We start from the raw sequence: 18855 nt of genomic DNA on the forward strand, positions 1-18855 counted from the left end.
CAAAGGAAAATTCCACTAATTAAACATAGCCCAAAGGAAAATTCCATTAAATACAACACAGCCTCAAACATAGCCCAAAGGAAAAATCCACTAACTACAACACAGCCCAAAACATAGATTGTCACTGAACTTCCTTGCTTGGCTAGACCTGGCTGATTGCTGTTAGCTGATCTCCTAGTCCATCTTATTTGAATCACCATGTCTTTAGAAATCTGCTTGAAGTGCCCGAGCTCATTCCTTAGCTTCCATATTACTCCTTCCCCTTTCTTCAGCCAGTTTACAACAATTTTTGAGTGCCCTTCTTTAACTCCTTCCTTTGCTCCAGTCTCTCTTCATGGGGAGAACACAGCTGAAGAGAGACTTTTGCCTCTTCCGCCTCCTTCTTTGTAAGCCTTCTCAGAACGGCGTAATAAGATGAAGGATGTAGAGACTATCAGTGATAACTCACCAGAATCACCTCCCAACACTTTTCCCAATGTTCCCATTGTTGAATCTTCTCCCATTATTGTTGAGCCTTCTGAACCTTCTGTTTCTCATTTGTCTTCATCCTACAAATCTTTCCCTGCTGCTATTTCTTCCATTCCTATACACAAAAATGTTTCTGAGGTTTTACCTAAACCAGAGTGGAAGGTAGCTATGAATAATGAAACCTTGGAGTTGGTTGATCTTCATAAGGGGAATGGACTAGTGGGGTATAGATGGACATACATCATTAAATATAAATCAGATGGTCCAATGGAGAGGTATAAAGCTAGGCTGGTTGCCAAGGGTTATGCCCAAATTTATGGTGTTGACTACACCAAGAAATTTATTTATGACGATTTGAAATATAAATCAATTGGATGGTTTGAAAGGGTGTAAATTCTCATTAAATATAAATCAATTGGATGTGAAAAATGGCTTCATGATGATTTGAAAAGGTGTAAATTCTCCCAGTGTGAACTAAAGAAATTTATTTATGGGTTGAAAGACTCCAAGGTCTTGGTTTGATCATCTCAACAAAGCAGTTAAGAAGTTTAGGTACACTCAAGAGTCATATCACTTTATTTATTAAACATGAGAGGGCTCACTACAACTTTAATTGTATATGGTGATGATTTAGTTGTAATAAGTAATCATTAGGAAGAGATTTTTTTATGAGTATCATAAGGAAGAGATTCAGCAACTCAAAAGTCTTCTTAGCCTCAGAAATTAAAATTAAAGCTTGGGAGAACTCAGATACTTTATAGGTATTGAAGTGGCAAGGTCTAAGAAAAGTATATTTGCTTCTCAGAGGAAATATACTCTTCATCTTTTTAAAGAAACGATGAAGATATGTGTTAAGCCTTCAGACACTCCAATTGATCCCAATCACCATCTCAATGGCACTGATGGAGAGTTGGTAGAACACAAGAGAATGTTGCAATGACTAGTGAGGAGGCTTCTGAATTTGTCCCTAACAAGGCCAGATATAGCTTATGCAATGGGGGTAATAAGCCAATATTTGCATCTTGAATCCCTCATCTTCAAGCGGCTGAAGAATTCTTAGATATTTGAATGCTTCTCCTAGAAGAGGGTTATTGTTCTGTAATCATGGACATTTGCAACTGGAAGCTTACATAGATACAAATTGGGCATGATTGGTTGATGATCCCCAATGGAATATCGGAGTTGGTGTGGCTCAAATTATTAATGGGAGAGCTTGGAATTACCACTCAAGAACCTATGAGACTTTATCGTGATAATAAAGCTACCATTAACATTACACACAATCCGGTGCAGCATGATTGCACTAAGCATTTACTGAGAGTTTCTGCTCTTGATCAAAAATAATGATTGCACCAAGCATGCAGAGGTTGAAACACATTTTTCTATGAATGACTATAAATTTTATTAAATAGAAACAGAAATGGCACAAGGTGTTACCTCCCCTCAAGGATGGATCAATCCCAACCCTTTTTCCAAATTACAGTTTCAAAGTAGGCCACAACAAAGAATCCCTTGGAGCCCCTTGTTTAGCTAGAGAGTCTACCATAGTTTTGGCTGATCTGCTAACCCACTGGAAACTAATCAACATGGTTATTGTGAGCCATATGACTTTTCTGATGATGTCCCTATAGCCCCAAACAACAGTATTCGGGTCCAACAGCCATCCCACTATCACCTTAGAGTCTCCCTCAACTATCAAGTTAGTCACTCCAAGTTGGTTGACAATCCGTAGTCCTTGTACCACAGCTAGAGGTTCAGCCCTTGTTGAATCTCCAAAGCCCACTGGCCCTGAGAATAAGGAGAGAATGTTACTATCCTTATTCCTCAAGATCCCTCCTATACCCGAAGGTCCTGGATTTCCTTGACTGCTCCCATCAAAATTCAACCTTACAACCCCTTCTGGAGGTGGTAACCACCTTACTTGAAGTGTAGAGGTTGAAAGACATTTCATAAGAGAGAAGGTTGAGATGAAAAATATCTGTTTGCCTTGTGTAAGGACTGAATACCAGCTGACTGATTTCTTGACTAAAGGGGTAAACAAGAATAAATTATATGATTGACATAAATACTCAACTTGAGGGGCAGCGTAGAAACGACTACGATGTCCCTGCTGTAATGTTTTCAACAACAGTGTATTATTGTAATTTTGAATGTTTTAACACTCAAGTAAACCAATGTTTTAAAAGGCATGGAAGGCATATGCCTGGAGGTGCGCGCACCTCCATGCAAAGCACCCCAAAACGCCCTGAGGTGCATGCCAAAAGCTTTGATGCCTTTGAGCCACATGCTTCATGTGCCTCAAGCACCCTTCTTACACTCTGAACTACACCTTGCGCCTCAATGCAGTGGAACACCTTGCGTCACGCCTCCGCATTTTAAAACATTGATATAAACTAGGGTGGACCAACCACAAGCAGTCAACTCATTCCATGTTCTCTCAATCATATCTTCTTATTATTCTGGTCACAATACACACCAACCACTGCTAACATCTTTCTAGTATTAACAAGAATCTTGTCGAACATTTATGTTGCTAATAACATTTTTGTACCTTCTACAGCATAAACAAAGTTCTCTGCCCTATTTACAGTGAAATAAAGCAAGATGGATGGTTCTCAAAACCGAGACCAGAATGATAACTATGTTATGAATAGTCAACCAAAGATGAAAAGGTCCTTCTTTACCTTTCTTCACATTGTAACCCGAAGATCTAAGGAAAGGTGTCATCTTTGACTCTATTTCATCGTACCTGCAAACAATATTTAAATGTAAAGGACTGCTGAATCCTTACATATCAACTTAAAGGCCCCAAAAACAAAAAGAAATTTGCAAAACAAACAAAAATAACTGTTGAGCACCTCTCTTTAGACCATTTCACAGTAGGATCATCCATCTTATTGACAACAACAAGCAATTTAGTGACACCCAAGGTCTTCGCAAGCTGGACATGTTCACGTGTCTGTCCACCCTTTTCATATCCAGTTTCAAATTCCCCTTTTCGTGCAGATATTACCTAAATATCAAAGAAGAATATTTTATCAGAAAAAATACTAATAGGGATAAAACCAGATTTTTCCAATGACAGATAGTTTGACAAAAAAAATGTGTCAGAGCATTAGCTTACCAGAACACCAACATCAGCTTGAGATGCCCCACTGATCATGTTTGGAACATAGTTCTTGTGACCCTAAAGTAGCAAGTAATAGAACAAATAAATTACACAAGTCAACATGAAGAAATGCCAAACACTTTTTTTATGAGTAATAGTATAATTTTATTAATTCAAAAACTGATTTAGAGTTGTGATTTCATACAATATCCAAGGGAGAGGTGCAAGCTGCAGCACCTCCTAGAATCTTACAATTAAACTAGGAAAAAAAAAATACAGGAATCACAGCTGAGCCCAAAACAATTCTTCCCTATTTACCCCTTGCTTGGCTAACACATCGGACAAAGTATTTGCTGATCTCCCCACCCACTGTAAAGAGACCAGCATATTCCTTGTCAACCAACTGAATTTCTTTTGTAGCACCATATAGCATCTTCAGGATTTTCCAACCAGCCCACCACCACCTTGAAATCCCCTTCAATTATCAAATTCAGTACCCCCAGCTGGTTTGCAAATTGCACCCCTTGTACAGCAAGACAATCTCTCCATTCTCATTTCTCAAAACACCCCCCATTCCGGATAATCCTGGATTACCCACGCTAGTTCCATCAAAGTTCAACCTCAATGAACCTTCAGATGGAGGAGACCAGCTTGTAGTTAACTTGTCCTTTAAGGGTTAACACCTCGCTACTGCTGACCAGTTTCTCCAAAGGTCATTAAAAGAGAATTGATGAAAGATTTCCAAAGTCTTCAGCCAAAGAATTACCCTATGCAACACACAGTCTTTCAATTCCTGACTGCGCCTTTCCTTTTCTTGAAAAAATCTAGCATTCCTTTCTTACCAAAGAGTCCAGATCAGGGCAGCGCAACTGCATCTCCACATAAGTCTCCCTCTTTTTGTAGGCCAAGAGAAAGTAGAATGGTCAAAGATCATGCGAACTTCTACTGGTAAGCTCCAACTACTCCCAAACAACGAAAGTAGCCAACCCAAAGGTCTACAAAAAATTGACAAGATATTAGTAGATGGTAACAATCCTTCCCCGTGAGCTCTGTAGAGGATACACCAATTGGGAGAAATACAAAGGAAATGTCTTCTCTTTTGTAGGTTATCTAGTGTGTTTACTTTTCCATAGAATACTTCCCAACAGAATGGCATAATCATTGGGGAACTGGCCTACACCAAATTTCCTTTGATGGAAAGGGTTGTTAAGCAGATGATTGAGAGATGGACTTGAAATAAGAAGCACAAGTAAAGGTTCCTTTGCTTGGAGGGATCCAAGCAAACATGATTAAGGAAACATAGCATGTTAGAGAGAGATTCAATTTCATCATCCCTTAGTCCCCTACAAAACCCAAAATCCCAATTAGGAGCCAAGGGCGTTCCCGAGGATGAGACAAATTTTGAGATCACCTCTTTTTTATACAAAGAAACAAAAAATAACAAAGGGAAAAGGTCCTTTAGAGAGGTGTCTCCTACCCAAATATCCTCCCAAAAGCGAATAGCATTGCCAGAACAAACTTCATACCAAATAAAATTGAGAGATTGAGGAAGGGTGTTGTGAATGGCCTTCCAAGGTGTTGCCAAGTTAGCCTGCCTTGATACACCAGCATCCCATCCATTCTCTTAACTCCCATGAATGCTTCTCACCACCTCATGCCACAACCTCTCACTTTCCAATGGTCATCACCACAACCATTTCCCTAACAGAGCTTGATTTTTTTCAATCACACTCCCAAGTCCCAAACCCCCCTCTTCTTTACTTCTGCAAACAATTTCCTATTTAACCAAATGATCCTTTTTTCTTGTCCGAACTCCCACAAGAGGTCTTTCATCAACTTTTCCAGCTTCTTAGCTTCCCTAGGTGGTAGGTATCCTAAAAACAGACAGAAAGTAAGTAGGTAAGTTAGCCAAAGTAGCTCTTATTAAGGTGATTCTCCCTCCCAAAGAGATGTAATTCTTCTTCCACGAAGCTAATCGCTTCTCAAACTTCTCTAGCACTAGGGTCCAAAATCTGCTCTCCCTAGGATTTGCCCCTAATGGAAGCCCTAAGTAGGACATAGGCCAATAAGAGATGGAACACTCAAGACACTCCGCATAAACCTCATTCTCCCCAACCTCCAAGTTTATACCCACTATGCAACTCTTCTCCAAATTTATTTTCAAATTAAAAACCCTTTCAAATCCTTTGATTAGCTCCTTTAGGTCTTCTACCTTCTCACTAAAACCTCCTTCACAAAAGATCATTAGGTCATCTGCAAACTGAAGGTGGGTGACTGGGATTTGGTGTCTCCCTATTCCCCACCCCTAATGGCATCTTCTTTATTGGCCTTAGTAATGACCCTACTAAACATATCATCTACTAAGGTAAAAAGGAAGGGACATAGTGGATCACCTTGCTTGACACCCCTGCAAGATGGAAAAAAATCCTTCACACCACTTACCAGAATAGAGTAGTAATAGGTACTAATACACCCAAATATCCAACTACACCACTTGTCCCCAAATCCACAGTTTCTCATCACCTCTAACAAGAACTCACAGTCCACCAAGTCATAGGCTTTTTCAAGATCCAATTGACAAATAAAATGTCTTTGCCTAGACCTTTCCATTTCCTCAACACACATTCGCAATTAGCTAATATGTTATTTGTCGCCCTTGAACGAAGGACCCCTGAGTTTCACTAATGATAGAAGGTAGAACTGTTTTGATCCTCAAAGAAAGCACTTTAGCCAGAATTGTATAGATGCTTGTCATCAGACTAATAGGGATCAAGGCCAAAAAAGTGGCATTCATAGTTGTCAAGGCGTCGCCTAGAAGACTAGGCGCACCTGGCTAGGCTCCTTGCCCAAATGCCTTGACTTTTAGCAACTAGGCGACTAGGCGCCCGCCTAGGCAATTGAGCGCCCGCCTAAGCGACAAAAATGACAAGGCGGGCGCCTTTTATAATATCATTTATATTGCTATATCTTATTAATGTATGTGTTAATACATTTTATTATATGCTATATATATATATATATATATATATAGATATATATATATATATAAATTATACTTTGTTTTAATGTTTTACTATTGAAATTTAAAAGATCAAAGGGTTTTGAGAAGAGAAAAAGAAAGAAAGAAAGAAAGAAAGAAAAGAAAGAGGAAAGAAAGAATAGAATAATAAAGTTATTTTTTCTATTCTCTCTCTCTAATTAAATAAAACAGAAACTCCATCCTTGTTTTTTTTTCTATTTTACTTTCCATCTTGAATATTTATCATATAAAGTTGATAACCATCTTTAGCTGCTAATTAATATGGATTTTCTCTATTAAATACTTATTGTAGTAGTATTATTTTTGAAAATAATGAAATTAATATATGTAAAAGATTTTTATCTTTTAGATGTGATGATTTGCCACATTTTTAGAGGAAATTTAATATTCTTAATAAAGAGAATTGCTATTTTTTCAATTAATATACATGTTGGGTGGTATATAAAATTAGGAAACTAGCCAAAAGTCAGATTTTTATATTATAAAATTTTTATCGCCTAGGTAGGCGACTAGGCGCTCCAGTGTCGCCCAGAATCGCCTAGACACCTTGAAAACTATGGTGGCATTGATTCCAAGGCTTTTTACATGGTTGTCTGCAAATTCCTTAAAGACTTCAACTAAATCCTCTTTTACCACCTCCCAGCAATCTTGATAAAAAGCCATTGTAAAGCCATCTAGACCTGGAGCCTTGAATCTATCCATTTGAAAGACAACTTTCTTAATCTCTTATTCCTCCAAATTCCATTCCAACCACCTTGCTATTCTGTCCTCAAGTCTTGGCCATTCCACCCCTCTCACGACTGCTCTCACTCAAAGGTCCTCTATAGATCGATTTGAAGTGGTCCACAAGTTTTCTAGCTATGTCATCATGGTTGGTAATCACCTCCTCTTCTATCTCTAGCTTGGTCACAAAATTCTTTCTTCATCTCCCATTGGTCAAGTCATGGAAAAATCTAGTGCTCCCATCACCTTCCTTAATCCGCTTATGTCTAGATTTTTGTCTCCAACTGATTTCTTCCCTCAATAACGCCTCTTCTAGACCCTTTTTCACTTGTCTTGTTAACACTCGGTCATCCTTGGTCAAACCATTTTGGGGGTCTTTTACATCCAAGTTTCCTATTCAAGAGATTAGGCTCAATTTTTGCTCCTCAATTCTGCCAAACTGATATCTATTCCACTCTTTTATATTGACTCTCAACATCTTTAACTTCTTATGAAACTTGACCCCCTTCGATCGTCCCCCCCCTCCACACCCCACCACTCCTTCACTTTTTTCACAAAATCTAGATGGGTAAGCTACATATTTTCAAATCTAAAAGGTTTGGGTCCAGTAGGAAAAGACTCAGTGCTTATATGGATAAGACAGTGATCAGAGGTGACCCTAGGTAATGCTTTAAAAAGCATGTTTTCCATCCTAGATTGGCCCTTGGGCTCGAGCCTTTTAATTGGAGCACCCGAGTTAGTTGATTTTACTTAGGCTGCCATTGTCGGCTCAACAGAAATGAATTCCACCTGCATGACTCTTTAAGAGGTCACACCACCCTTGTTTTAAAAGTCGAACCAGCGACCTTCCCTTTTGAACCGGTCTGAGGTTGCTGGTTCAACCCCCCCCCCAAACTTTACCCACTTGATAAATTTAGTCTTTTTCCCCTAAAGCCACCTACGCATATGATCTGCCAATTGTCAAAGGGTTTCCTTGCTCTCTACAGTTTTGACCTCCCATCTGCCCCAATTTTTTTTGGCTTCCTAGAAGTTGTTGGCCCTTTTTAGTGAAGCATTCCTTCCCATTTGAACTAGCCAATCTCGTAAATCAACGTAGAGCTTCTTCTTCCTCCTTCTCACCTCCTTCCATGCGAGCCTCCTTCCACAGCCCTACTTCAATGGAGGATGCTAGCCACACAGAGACGAAACTCCTCTTTGTTCGTACCTCTACCTTTAATGGATTATCTTCTGCCTTCACACCACTAAGCAGAATTGCTGCTGAATGAAGATCGCCCCAGAATGCTCCTTCTAAGCGTCCTCCACGCATTAATGCTATAGATTCTGCTACTTCTTGTTTCCATAGATGAAACGACAGGCCTATTACATGCACCACAACACCATCTTCAACAAAGAAGTCCTTGGAGTGAGATGTTGGACTCCATTTGAAAACTGTGATTGATCCAAACTCAGCCTGAAAATTGAAGACTGATATTTCCACTTCATTCTCTACTAGATCTAATAGGGCTTTACAGTTATCGAAGGGGGTTACTATGAAGACTCCTTTCAGCTTTAGATTAGTTGTCAGTAAATCAGCTACCATCCTCGAATCATTAACCTGTTCCTTGGCTTGTATCACAAACTTACTATCCCAATCTTTCTCTCTAGACCACCCACCATTATGCATTTGCCTTTTGTTTTTACCATGACCACTTGCTCTTGTTCTACCCTGCTGTTGCTCTGGTAAGCCTTCTCCTCCCTTGCGAAAGCTTCTTTTTCATTTGATACTCATCAAGCTAAAAACTCATTGAGCAACCTGTTTACTTCCCCCCATCCTTGACTCTGTTTTCCTGCTGGTAGAGACACCAGTTGCCTTCGTCCCTTTGCCAAAATATTCAGCAAAGCTATGAAGGAGCCTTTGCTATTCCTCTTACATTCAACTACATATCTTCTCCCTTCTAGCGTACCAAGTTCCTGCCAGTTTTTCTGCTTGCCTTTTAAGCAGGCTCAAGCTATGAAGTCTCTTAACCACTCAACTACTTCTAATCATTCCAGCAGTATTATACCCTTTTTTACTTCCCTTACCTTCCCCTTGATTCTGATCTCTTCGAACAAAATATTTTTTGCTTCTACCTTCAAGGATCTCCTCCACCGACCTGCTTGCACGAACTCCATCACTACCTGCTTTTGAATCCTGACTTTAGATCTTGTTAACCACAGACTTGATCAAAGATATCATCTTGTCTTAGTCTTCTTTTTCACCTGGACCTAGGATGATGTACTCATTAGAAGCCTTGCTTTTGAACACTTTTGTTTCTCTCAGGCGAGATCAACCAGGCCAGAGCACCATGGTAGGAATCATGGTCCAGATTATCTTTCATCTAATGGCCACAACTCTTTCAAGATGCATTGAATTTTCGAGATTTTGGTCTTTATTGGATTGGTAACTAAAAACCTATCTAATGGTAGAAATGCCACACACTTGATTGTTAAAAAATAATAATATAGCCAAAACACAAATAAAACAATGATGATTATGGATCCAATAAACTGAGATGGATGAGTGGAAAAACTAGAAAGAATAGGATCAGAAATGAAGTAATTCCAAATAATCCATGAGTAAATCCAATAGATGATAAAACTGAGAGAAAGTAGACTAAGACGGTTTCCTCACATGCAAATAATACCATCTACAGAACATGTCAAGGACTGATCTGTTGCAAGTTTAACGAACTAGAAGGGATAGGGGCAGACCAGGAAAGGACACAAACTGGAGTGGTGAGAAGTGAAGCAGTCATAATTTAACAATGGATATGGCATTTAACAAAACAGAATGGTGAAACAGGATTTACATAATAGTTGAGAACTGGGATAAAGCTTAGATGATGATGATGAAGGATCCAATAAACCTTTGTTGAAGATAGGATCTATTAAACTTCTCTCCCTCCAAGAAACACAGGAAATGTTCTAAGGTCTGGTATAACAATGGCAAAATAAAAAGGTCTATCTGCCAATCATACCGCTTTCCATGGGCACCAAAAGGCAACCATTTAAATTGATTCAGTTTCCCAGCCATTCCAATTGAAATCATACTTAATACCAATGATTAAATTCCAGAGATAACAAGTCACTCGAGGAAAATGTCAAAAACGGAACTCTTATCATGGACAAAGGACACTATACCCAACCCCAGACCCCACCTCTCTTGAGGACAACCTTCACAAGAGCTCAAAAAACCAAAAGAACTATGAAGGTTAGAGAATCCCAGGAATCAAATGCCACTTTCCTAGCCTTGATTCCAAAAAAGATAGAGGCGAAACACCCTAATGACTTTAGGCCGATTAGCATGGTGACTAGTATATACAAAATTTTGGCTAAGGTTTTGCCTTTGAGGCTTAAAACGGTAATACCTCTTCTAATAAGTCAAGCAAGGTGTTGTTTGTAAATTGGAATTAGAAAAAGCTTATGATTTAGTGGATTGAAGCTTCTTGATTGAGGTCCTAGGGAAGTAGTTTGGTCATGGTTTAAAATGTCCCTAATTTCCCTAATATTTCCACGACATATTTCAATTTTCATGGGTAGCGACACGAAATTTACTGGATTCAACATTTCCCCAATGAACACTACCAACACTATGTGAAGTGCAAGAGATAATTTCCACAACATACTTCCATTTCCACTTCCATGGGTAACAAAATGAAATTTTACTGGAATTGACATATTCCCCATTGAACACTACCAATACTATGTGGAATACAAGAGATAGTATTATAACATAATTTGGTAACTATTGTAGGTATGTGAAGTAGCAAGTTATTGTCCACCTAACTTATATGACTACCACTTTGAGCTTACTCAATATTCATTTCAAATATAAAGTTAAATATAGTTTTTGTTTGTGTAATAGATTATTTGGTTAATCTATTACAACCATTTACATTTTCTGCTTGTGTAATAGATAATTTGGTTACTCTATTACAACCATTTACATTTTCTATAAGTTCAAAGTTTGCTTTAACTCATTCTATCATGAAGCTCCAAATCTTAAGGTTTACAGGGTAACTTTAGAATATATTCTTTTATCTATAACCTTAGTTTCTTAGCTTTGTTTAATGATTTAGAACAAGATAATAATTTAAAATCGTGTGTCTATGCTTCTTTTATCGTTTCATAAAATAAGAATCTATATTTTGCACATTTTACAATGTTTCCGCCATATCAATAATCTTTACAATATTTCCGTACGACATTTCCGCCATGTTTCTTATATTTGGATGACTGGCATTTCCACCGACATCAACATTTCAAACCTTTGTTTTGGTAATAGGTGATTCAATTGGATGAAGGGTTGTATTAGTTCAATTCATTTGTCAGTCCTAGTAAATGTTGTGGTTAAGGACTTCTTTCCAGCCTCTGGAGGTTTAAGGCAAGGCGACCCCATTTCCCATGTTCTCTTTACCCTGATAACAGATGTGTTTAGTAGGCTACTCCCAAAGGCAGATAGGGAAGAGGCAATTAGAGATTGAAGGATTGGAAGAAATAGTCTCAGTGACCCATCTCCAATTTCCTGATGATACTATTATTTTCAGTGAAGGGGATGACCTAAGAAAAGTGAGGAATCTTAAAGCTCTAATAAGTTACTTTGAAGGTGTCTCTAACCTAAAAATAAACCTAGACAAGAGTCGTGTGGTAGGGATTAACCTAGAGGAAGGGTTTATTGAATCTGTGGCTGAGTGCTTAAGTAGTCATGTAGCTTCTTGGCCCTTGTCTTATCTTGGGCTTCCCCTAGGGGCTAACCCAAAGAGAGATGTTTCTGGAGTCCAATCCTGGAAAATTTAAAAAAAAAAAGGCTTGAAAAAAGAGTTATATATCTCTAGGAGGAAGATTAACCTTTGATTAAAAGCACACTAGCTAATTTGTCAGTTTATTCTCTCTCTATGTTCAGGATACCCTCTAGGGAGGCAAAGAAATTGGAGAAATTAATGAGGGATTTCCTCTGGGAGCTATGGGAAGAGAAAAAGGAACACTTAATAAGATGGGAGATGGTTTGTAGGAGAAAATAAGAGGGTGGGTGGGGGTTAGGGAATTTGACCCTAAAGAATGTAGCTTTGCTAAGTAAATGGTTGAGGAAATGGCCTTGGGAAAGAGAGAGGTTATGGCATGAGGTGGTAACTAGTATTCATGGTTGTCTAGATAACGGTTGGAATGCAGGAGCTTTTCGACAAGCAACATTGATCACTCCTTGGAAAGCAATTCACAGTATCCTACCCATGTTTCTGAACTTTGTCAGGTATGATGTTTGTTTAGGAATCTCTGTTTTATTTTGGAAAGATGTTTGGGTAAGTAAATCAGCTCTCAAGGACATGTTCCGTCACTTTACTCCATCTCCCTGTTTAAGCATAAGGTTGTCTCCCATTTTCTTCCCTTCCTTTTTTCCTCTTTGGCTTTGAATGGAATTTTGGCTTTCGTAGGGGTTTAAGATATGTTGAACTCGTTTTTTGGAGCTTCTTTGTGTCCTAGATAGTGTTTGTTTGGATCCTCTAAAGCCAGATAAGAGTATTTGGTCTCCCCACCCAAAAAGCGTCTTGACTTGTTCTTCTTTCTTCAAGGCACTTTGCTCTTCCCCTGCTCAGGATGTTTGTCCAATCAAGAAGCTCTAGATTACACCCATTCCTCAAAGTTATTTTGTTCTACTGGAAGTGTTTGATGGGAAGATCAATTCTTTAGACTGTTTGCAAAAGAAAAGGCCTTTCATATGCCTATCCCCTAATTGGTGTATTCTTTGCAAAGCCAATGGTGAGGGTTGCTTCCACTTACTAACTTCATGTTCTTTTGTTGTGGCTTTTTGGGATTGGATTTTTGCCTTGTTTGAATGCAGGTGGAACCAGCCTTCAAATATAAGTCTGCTTTTTGACCTGTCAACCTTTGTATGACCCACCAGAGGGAAGACTATGTGGAAATGTATTAGAGCTACTACACTTCATCTTACTTGTTAAGAAATGTATCCTAACAAGGGCAATTAACTGGCTGAAAACTTTGGATTTTTTCCGCCATGTTTCCTTTGATAACTTTTGGAGAAACTGGTCAGCAGTGGCAAATAGCTCCTCCAGAAAAGAAAAGGTCATTGTAGATTGGACTCCGCCACTAGATGAATGGGTTAAACTAAATTTTGATGGTAGTAGTTAAGGAAATCCTGGCCCAATAGCAAAGCATCTTGGCCTTATACTCTGGTCCAATGGGAACAAGAGACTCAACCAAGGCTGAACTTTCGGCAACTCTGCAAGGTATTCAAATAGCAAATCAAATAGGAGTTGAGCATCTCCTAATTAAAGGAGATTCTAAGGTGGTTGTGGAGTGGTTAACAGACCCGAGCTCAGTAATTTGGTGCTACAAGGACTTCCTGAAGAAGGCAAGCTGGTTAACAAGCAATATGAATGTTAGTACACATTGGGTGAGAAGGTCAGCAAATGCTATGGTTGATAGTCTCGCTAAACAAGGGATCTTGAGGGAACATCTGTATTGGGCAACCATGTAATGATTGATTATAGTGTATTGTGGTCTCTCACACTTACTTTCAAGAGAGGTAGCACCTCATGCCTCTCTTTGGGATCCTATTATCTTTGCTTACACTTTGATAATAAAGTAACTTTTCAATTATCAAATATATAAAAGTAAATTTGTCCTATATATTTTTAAAAATTTTTGAGAAGTTCGTAAAAATGGAATTTATTTTTAAAACGGGCCGTGACGGGCAGCACAGCACGGCCCGTGGGTAGACCGCGCAAAGTGCGGGCCATGACGTCCTCCCCTGGCACAACTTGGGGGTTGGCCCGACACAGCCCACGGCCCAAGTCCATAGGCCGAGCCTTGGGTCAAGTCAGATCGTGCATCGGGCCAAAATTATTTATTTAAAAAAATTACAAAAAACTTAAAATTTTAATTTTATATGAATTTTGATGTGTACAATTGCTTATATATACAATAATTAAATAAATTAGTATAATAAAATTTAAAAAAATATTTATTTTATTAATATATTATATACTATATATTATTATATAATTATAATTTATATAATATTATATAAATATATATAAAATATATATAATATATAAAAATAATATATGGGTCGAGCTACGGACTGGGTCGTGCCACACCAACCCAACCGGTGGACCTAAAACCCTAGGCCCAGCATGGCCCACACGATCGTGTCGGGCTTGGCACGGCCTACAGATCATCGTGTCGGGCCGCAGGCGGCATGGCCCGATTTACACCTCTACTGCCTAGGTATGAATGTGGCTAAAAGGAAAAGGACAACCCACAATAATGCTAGTCCTTTTACTCTTAATGCTAGTCAAACTGCATTTGGGTAAATTAATCTTCAAACCCACAGTCATCTCTACAATTCTGATCTATCCTTTTACTCTTTTCACATCCAACTCTGAATTTGCAGAAAATGATAATGCCATTAGAAAATTGCATGTAAGAGACAGTATTAGCATCTCTTCCTACTATTAAACCCCTAATGCACCCTCTATCTTAGGCACTAAGCATTTTCGTCTCCAAAATGAAAAGCAAAGGGAATGGGATTCCCCATCCTCCTACCTAAGGCCTTTGGAGACTAATGAGAACTACTAATAAAAATGGAACAACACGTTGTAGCTACATAACCCATCACACATAAAACCCCAAAAGCCTAGCAGATGGTCTAGAAAAACAATGGCACCAAGAAATAAGATGACTTGGGGTTTAGTGCCCCAAGGGGGATTTGTAATTGAGGACTAGAGTAGTGATTAGCTGAGTTAGCTACCTACGAAAAAGCCAGCATTTTACAGATATATTGAAAATTTCTCACCCTTAATTAATAAAATTCTAAGTAGTTACTAATTAGAAAATAACAAAATAATAAAAAAACATGATAACATACAACCAAGTTGGGAGTGTGATTGCCCTCACCCTTAGGTGTGATAACAAAATAATATTGAAATTTCTCCATTAGTTCTTTGTTTGTGCTACACACTTAGGGATCATTTGATTGCACTTTTCAGAGATCTAAATCTGAAAATGCTGCTTTTTCAGACCTTACCCCTTTGTTTAGTTTTACCTCTTAAACTTGGTTTGAATCTTATTTTCAAATATGAAAATAATAGAGATTGGACCGGCTCTTAACGGGCTCAGACGTGTTTCAAAGCCAATGCATAGTCCAAAATACCCTTACAATATTTTGGAAATGACGCACGCTACCCCTGTCTTCTCACGCATGACTCATTTGGTTTCTCTTTCGCTCTCGCTCTCTCCCCCTGTCTTCCCACCACCGCCGCTACAACTTGCAACAGCAACTCTCTCTCCCTCCCTCCCTCGCATCGTCGATGGGATCGAGAGGGCCCTCTCTCCTCTCTCTCTCTCTCTTGCTACTACAATTTGAAACATGCAGCAGCGGTGGTTTGGTGAATAATAATAATCTTTTTATTAATTATTAATTCTTTTAATATTTTTATTAAACATTGACTATTTTTTATTAAATTTATTTGTGTTATTTACTAATTATTAATTATAAATTACTTTTATTAATTATTAATTACTTTAATATTTCTTTACAAAACATTAATTATTTTTTATTAAATGTATGTGTTATTTATTAATTAGAAATTATTTTTATTAAGTAGTAGTTTTAATTATTTCATTAATTTTTAAAAATTATTTTAATTTTATGTGTAAATTATTAATTATTTTAATATTTTTTAATTTTAATCGTTTCATTTATTAATTAGTAATTATTAATTTATTATTTTTATTTGTATTGTTTCGATATTATTTTAAGGTTGAAAATTATTTTTTATGAGATAATGCAAATTGAACTCAACATTTCCAAATAGTATGTCTTAGGGGTAAAATAGTAAAATCAGTAAATTTCAGATCGTAAAGGGTTGATCCAACACAAACAAACTTAGGATTCAGATCCTCTAAAAAGTAGAAAAGCATCTATGCCTCTTTTCATATTTCAGATACTTTTAATATCTTTTTAACTTTTCATATATGAATTTTCAGATTTATCAAACGCCACCTTAGACCTAAGTTGGGTGCACGAATAGTGCTGAATCACAATGATCCTGCATCACTCATAACCTAGTTCAACATGATAGAACCGAGCACATCAAGGTAGATCAACAGAAAAAGGCCACTGCTGGGGAATGTTTCCTTTTATGAGATCAAAAGATTACTTGGCTTAGCATTTGCATGTTCACAAACATTGTAGCCAAGTCAGATTTTGTTAAAATTTAATGAAGCTAGCCATGAAAAATGTCTATGCTTATCTATGATTACGTATAGCCTAACTTTTATGGTTATGTAACTCTTTTATACAATATTCTTTTATAAGTTTCATGGTTACCAATCAGTATATATATGATCAGTTTGAGGGGATATTGATATACCATACTGTTTTAAATGGAAGGCCACTATTGTCTCATACCCATAAAGGTATACTTGTCATTGTGCTATTCAGTATAAATATGAAACTAAGAGGCAGAAGGAACAATCTTCTTCTCGGCCATACATTTATTCTTCCACTCTTTATTCTTCTTCTTCTATTCTTCTCTTGCTCTTTATTCATCCTCTTCTGATTCAAATAACAAGAAATCAATCCAACTATTATAAAAGACCATAACCCAATGTTCGCCCCAGCTATTTGAGGTCGTGGGAAGGGGTGGACTGGATACAGACCTAACCTCCGGAACATTTTTGCACAAAGTGGTTACTTTCAGGCTCAAACCTGTGTTTACAGTTATCAAACCAAGATTTTACTATGACATCAAGCAATTACACCTTGTCTATCTATCCAACTACATGCAACAAATTTGCATCATGGATAAAAGGGAAAATATAAGCAGCATCAAGAAAAGCTAGAAAATTTACCGGAGCATCCAAAATTGTAAACCTTGTGGTTTCTGTTTCAAAATGTGCACGACCAACCTCCACAGTTATTCCCTGTTTAAGCAACCAATAAATAATCATAGCTTTCTAACAAAGAATTAGGTAAAAACAATGCTCACAGATACAATAGTCATCAATGTTTAGAAAACCGGACAGGGCGTAGAATCGGAGAAGGGAGAGGTTCATGATCAAAGGTTCAACCTAAGTCAAACCGGAGGTCGGACCATGATGATGTGGCATATACATATACATACTATGGGTCATATAAATACTATATATAATATATTTTATAATTTTTAATATATTTAAACATGGTAGTTAGATGGCAAGTTCCTTAATTTTTAAAGCAAATGACTAGGGTCCAAGTCTATTAATTTACATTTTCTTTAAAATACGTGTATAATAAAGTAATATGCACAATAAAGAGTCATTAATTAACACAAGTAAAGAGGTGGATTAATGGTAATTAAGCAATATAGAGAAATTAGAGGTCATGGGTTCAAGTCCTACAAAACACATTTTAAAATTTCAATTGTTAAAGACCAAGGCGGTTGCACAAAACTGGGACCGGTTCACCGGTTTTGGGATTAAACCAGCCTGTCATCCGGTTTTCACGGGTTTTTTATCAAGTGCAATTATTGGGGTAGGATTGAACCACCCAAGGTCCCGGGTCACTGTTCAACCAGTCCGACCAGCCAGTCCGGTCCGTCTTTCTAAACACTAGTCATAGAATATGTCACCCATGCATATGAAAAGAAAAGCAACCAATACATGTTTCAACATTTTGTTGCAAAAACTGATATAGTATATAAGTAAAGCATATGAACAACTTAGAGCATACCTTTACACGCTCTTCCTCATTGGTGTCCATGATATATGCCATGTACCTGCCAAATAAAGTAGGTTTGTACTCAAATAAAGGAAATTTAAAAAATTAAGAACTATGAACTAATTTTCTTGTGCTTGCTCCACTGAAAGTACTGTTCAATGCAAAGTAAAACAACATTCGGAACTTGTAAAAGAAAAGGTCAAAAAATCATAAGATTATAGTAGATACTTAAATCTCAATTTTCCAAATTTTGAGGTCAAAAAACCATATGGGCAAGAAAAATTACACATATAAGGAAATGCACTATGGAGTTAGTGCTTCAAAAGCAATTCTAAGACCACAGAAGTTCAGTACCAGTTAGCTAGTATGGGTATGAACGAAAGAATGTGTCAAGCAAACTGAAAAATGGAGTTTCACCATGAAATCATGAAGGGAATATACAAGACAGTTCCAATAGATATTTTTTTGATAATTTAGTAGTACAATAGATATTTTTTTGATAATTTAGTAGTACAATAGATATTATTAGACTAAATAATTCATATTGTGGGTAATGGGTTTATAGTATTAATAGTATTATTCTTACACTAGTTTCCAGTGTTTTAAGAGCACAAGGCACAAAAAAGTGCAAAGGCAAATTCGTGCCCGAGGCACACGCCTTTTTGAAGCAAGGCGTAAAAATTTTAAAAATGCCAAAAAATCAAAAATAAAATAAACCTAATTTTTAAAATAAATGTTTTAAAAAACCTATAATCTAAAATTAAAATACATAAACAT

General features: G+C 37.4%; 1 protein-coding gene across 2 annotated transcripts in view; it reads right to left on the reverse strand.

The window, feature by feature from the left end:
• Nucleotides 1-18855, reverse strand: part of LOC148874165 (Translation elongation factor EF1A/initiation factor IF2gamma family protein) — a 78559-nt gene that overhangs the window by 41087 nt on the left and 18617 nt on the right. For both annotated transcript variants that reach the window (XM_088964961.1, XM_088964962.1), the window contains exons 7-11: nt 18091-18136; nt 17232-17303; nt 3593-3655; nt 3327-3481; nt 3153-3217 (exon numbers count right to left, since the gene is read on the reverse strand). In XM_088964961.1, coding sequence (XP_088821087.1) covers nt 3153-3217; nt 3327-3481; nt 3593-3655; nt 17232-17303; nt 18091-18136 — 401 coding nt within the window. The remainder of the gene's footprint in view (nt 1-3152; nt 3218-3326; nt 3482-3592; nt 3656-17231; nt 17304-18090; nt 18137-18855) is intronic.

The sequence above is a fragment of the Nelumbo lutea genome, chromosome 1 (genome assembly GCF_056320005.1).
Source record: "Nelumbo lutea isolate HS-2025 chromosome 1, American lotus-T2T, whole genome shotgun sequence".
Lineage (NCBI taxonomy): Eukaryota > Viridiplantae > Streptophyta > Magnoliopsida > Proteales > Nelumbonaceae > Nelumbo > Nelumbo lutea.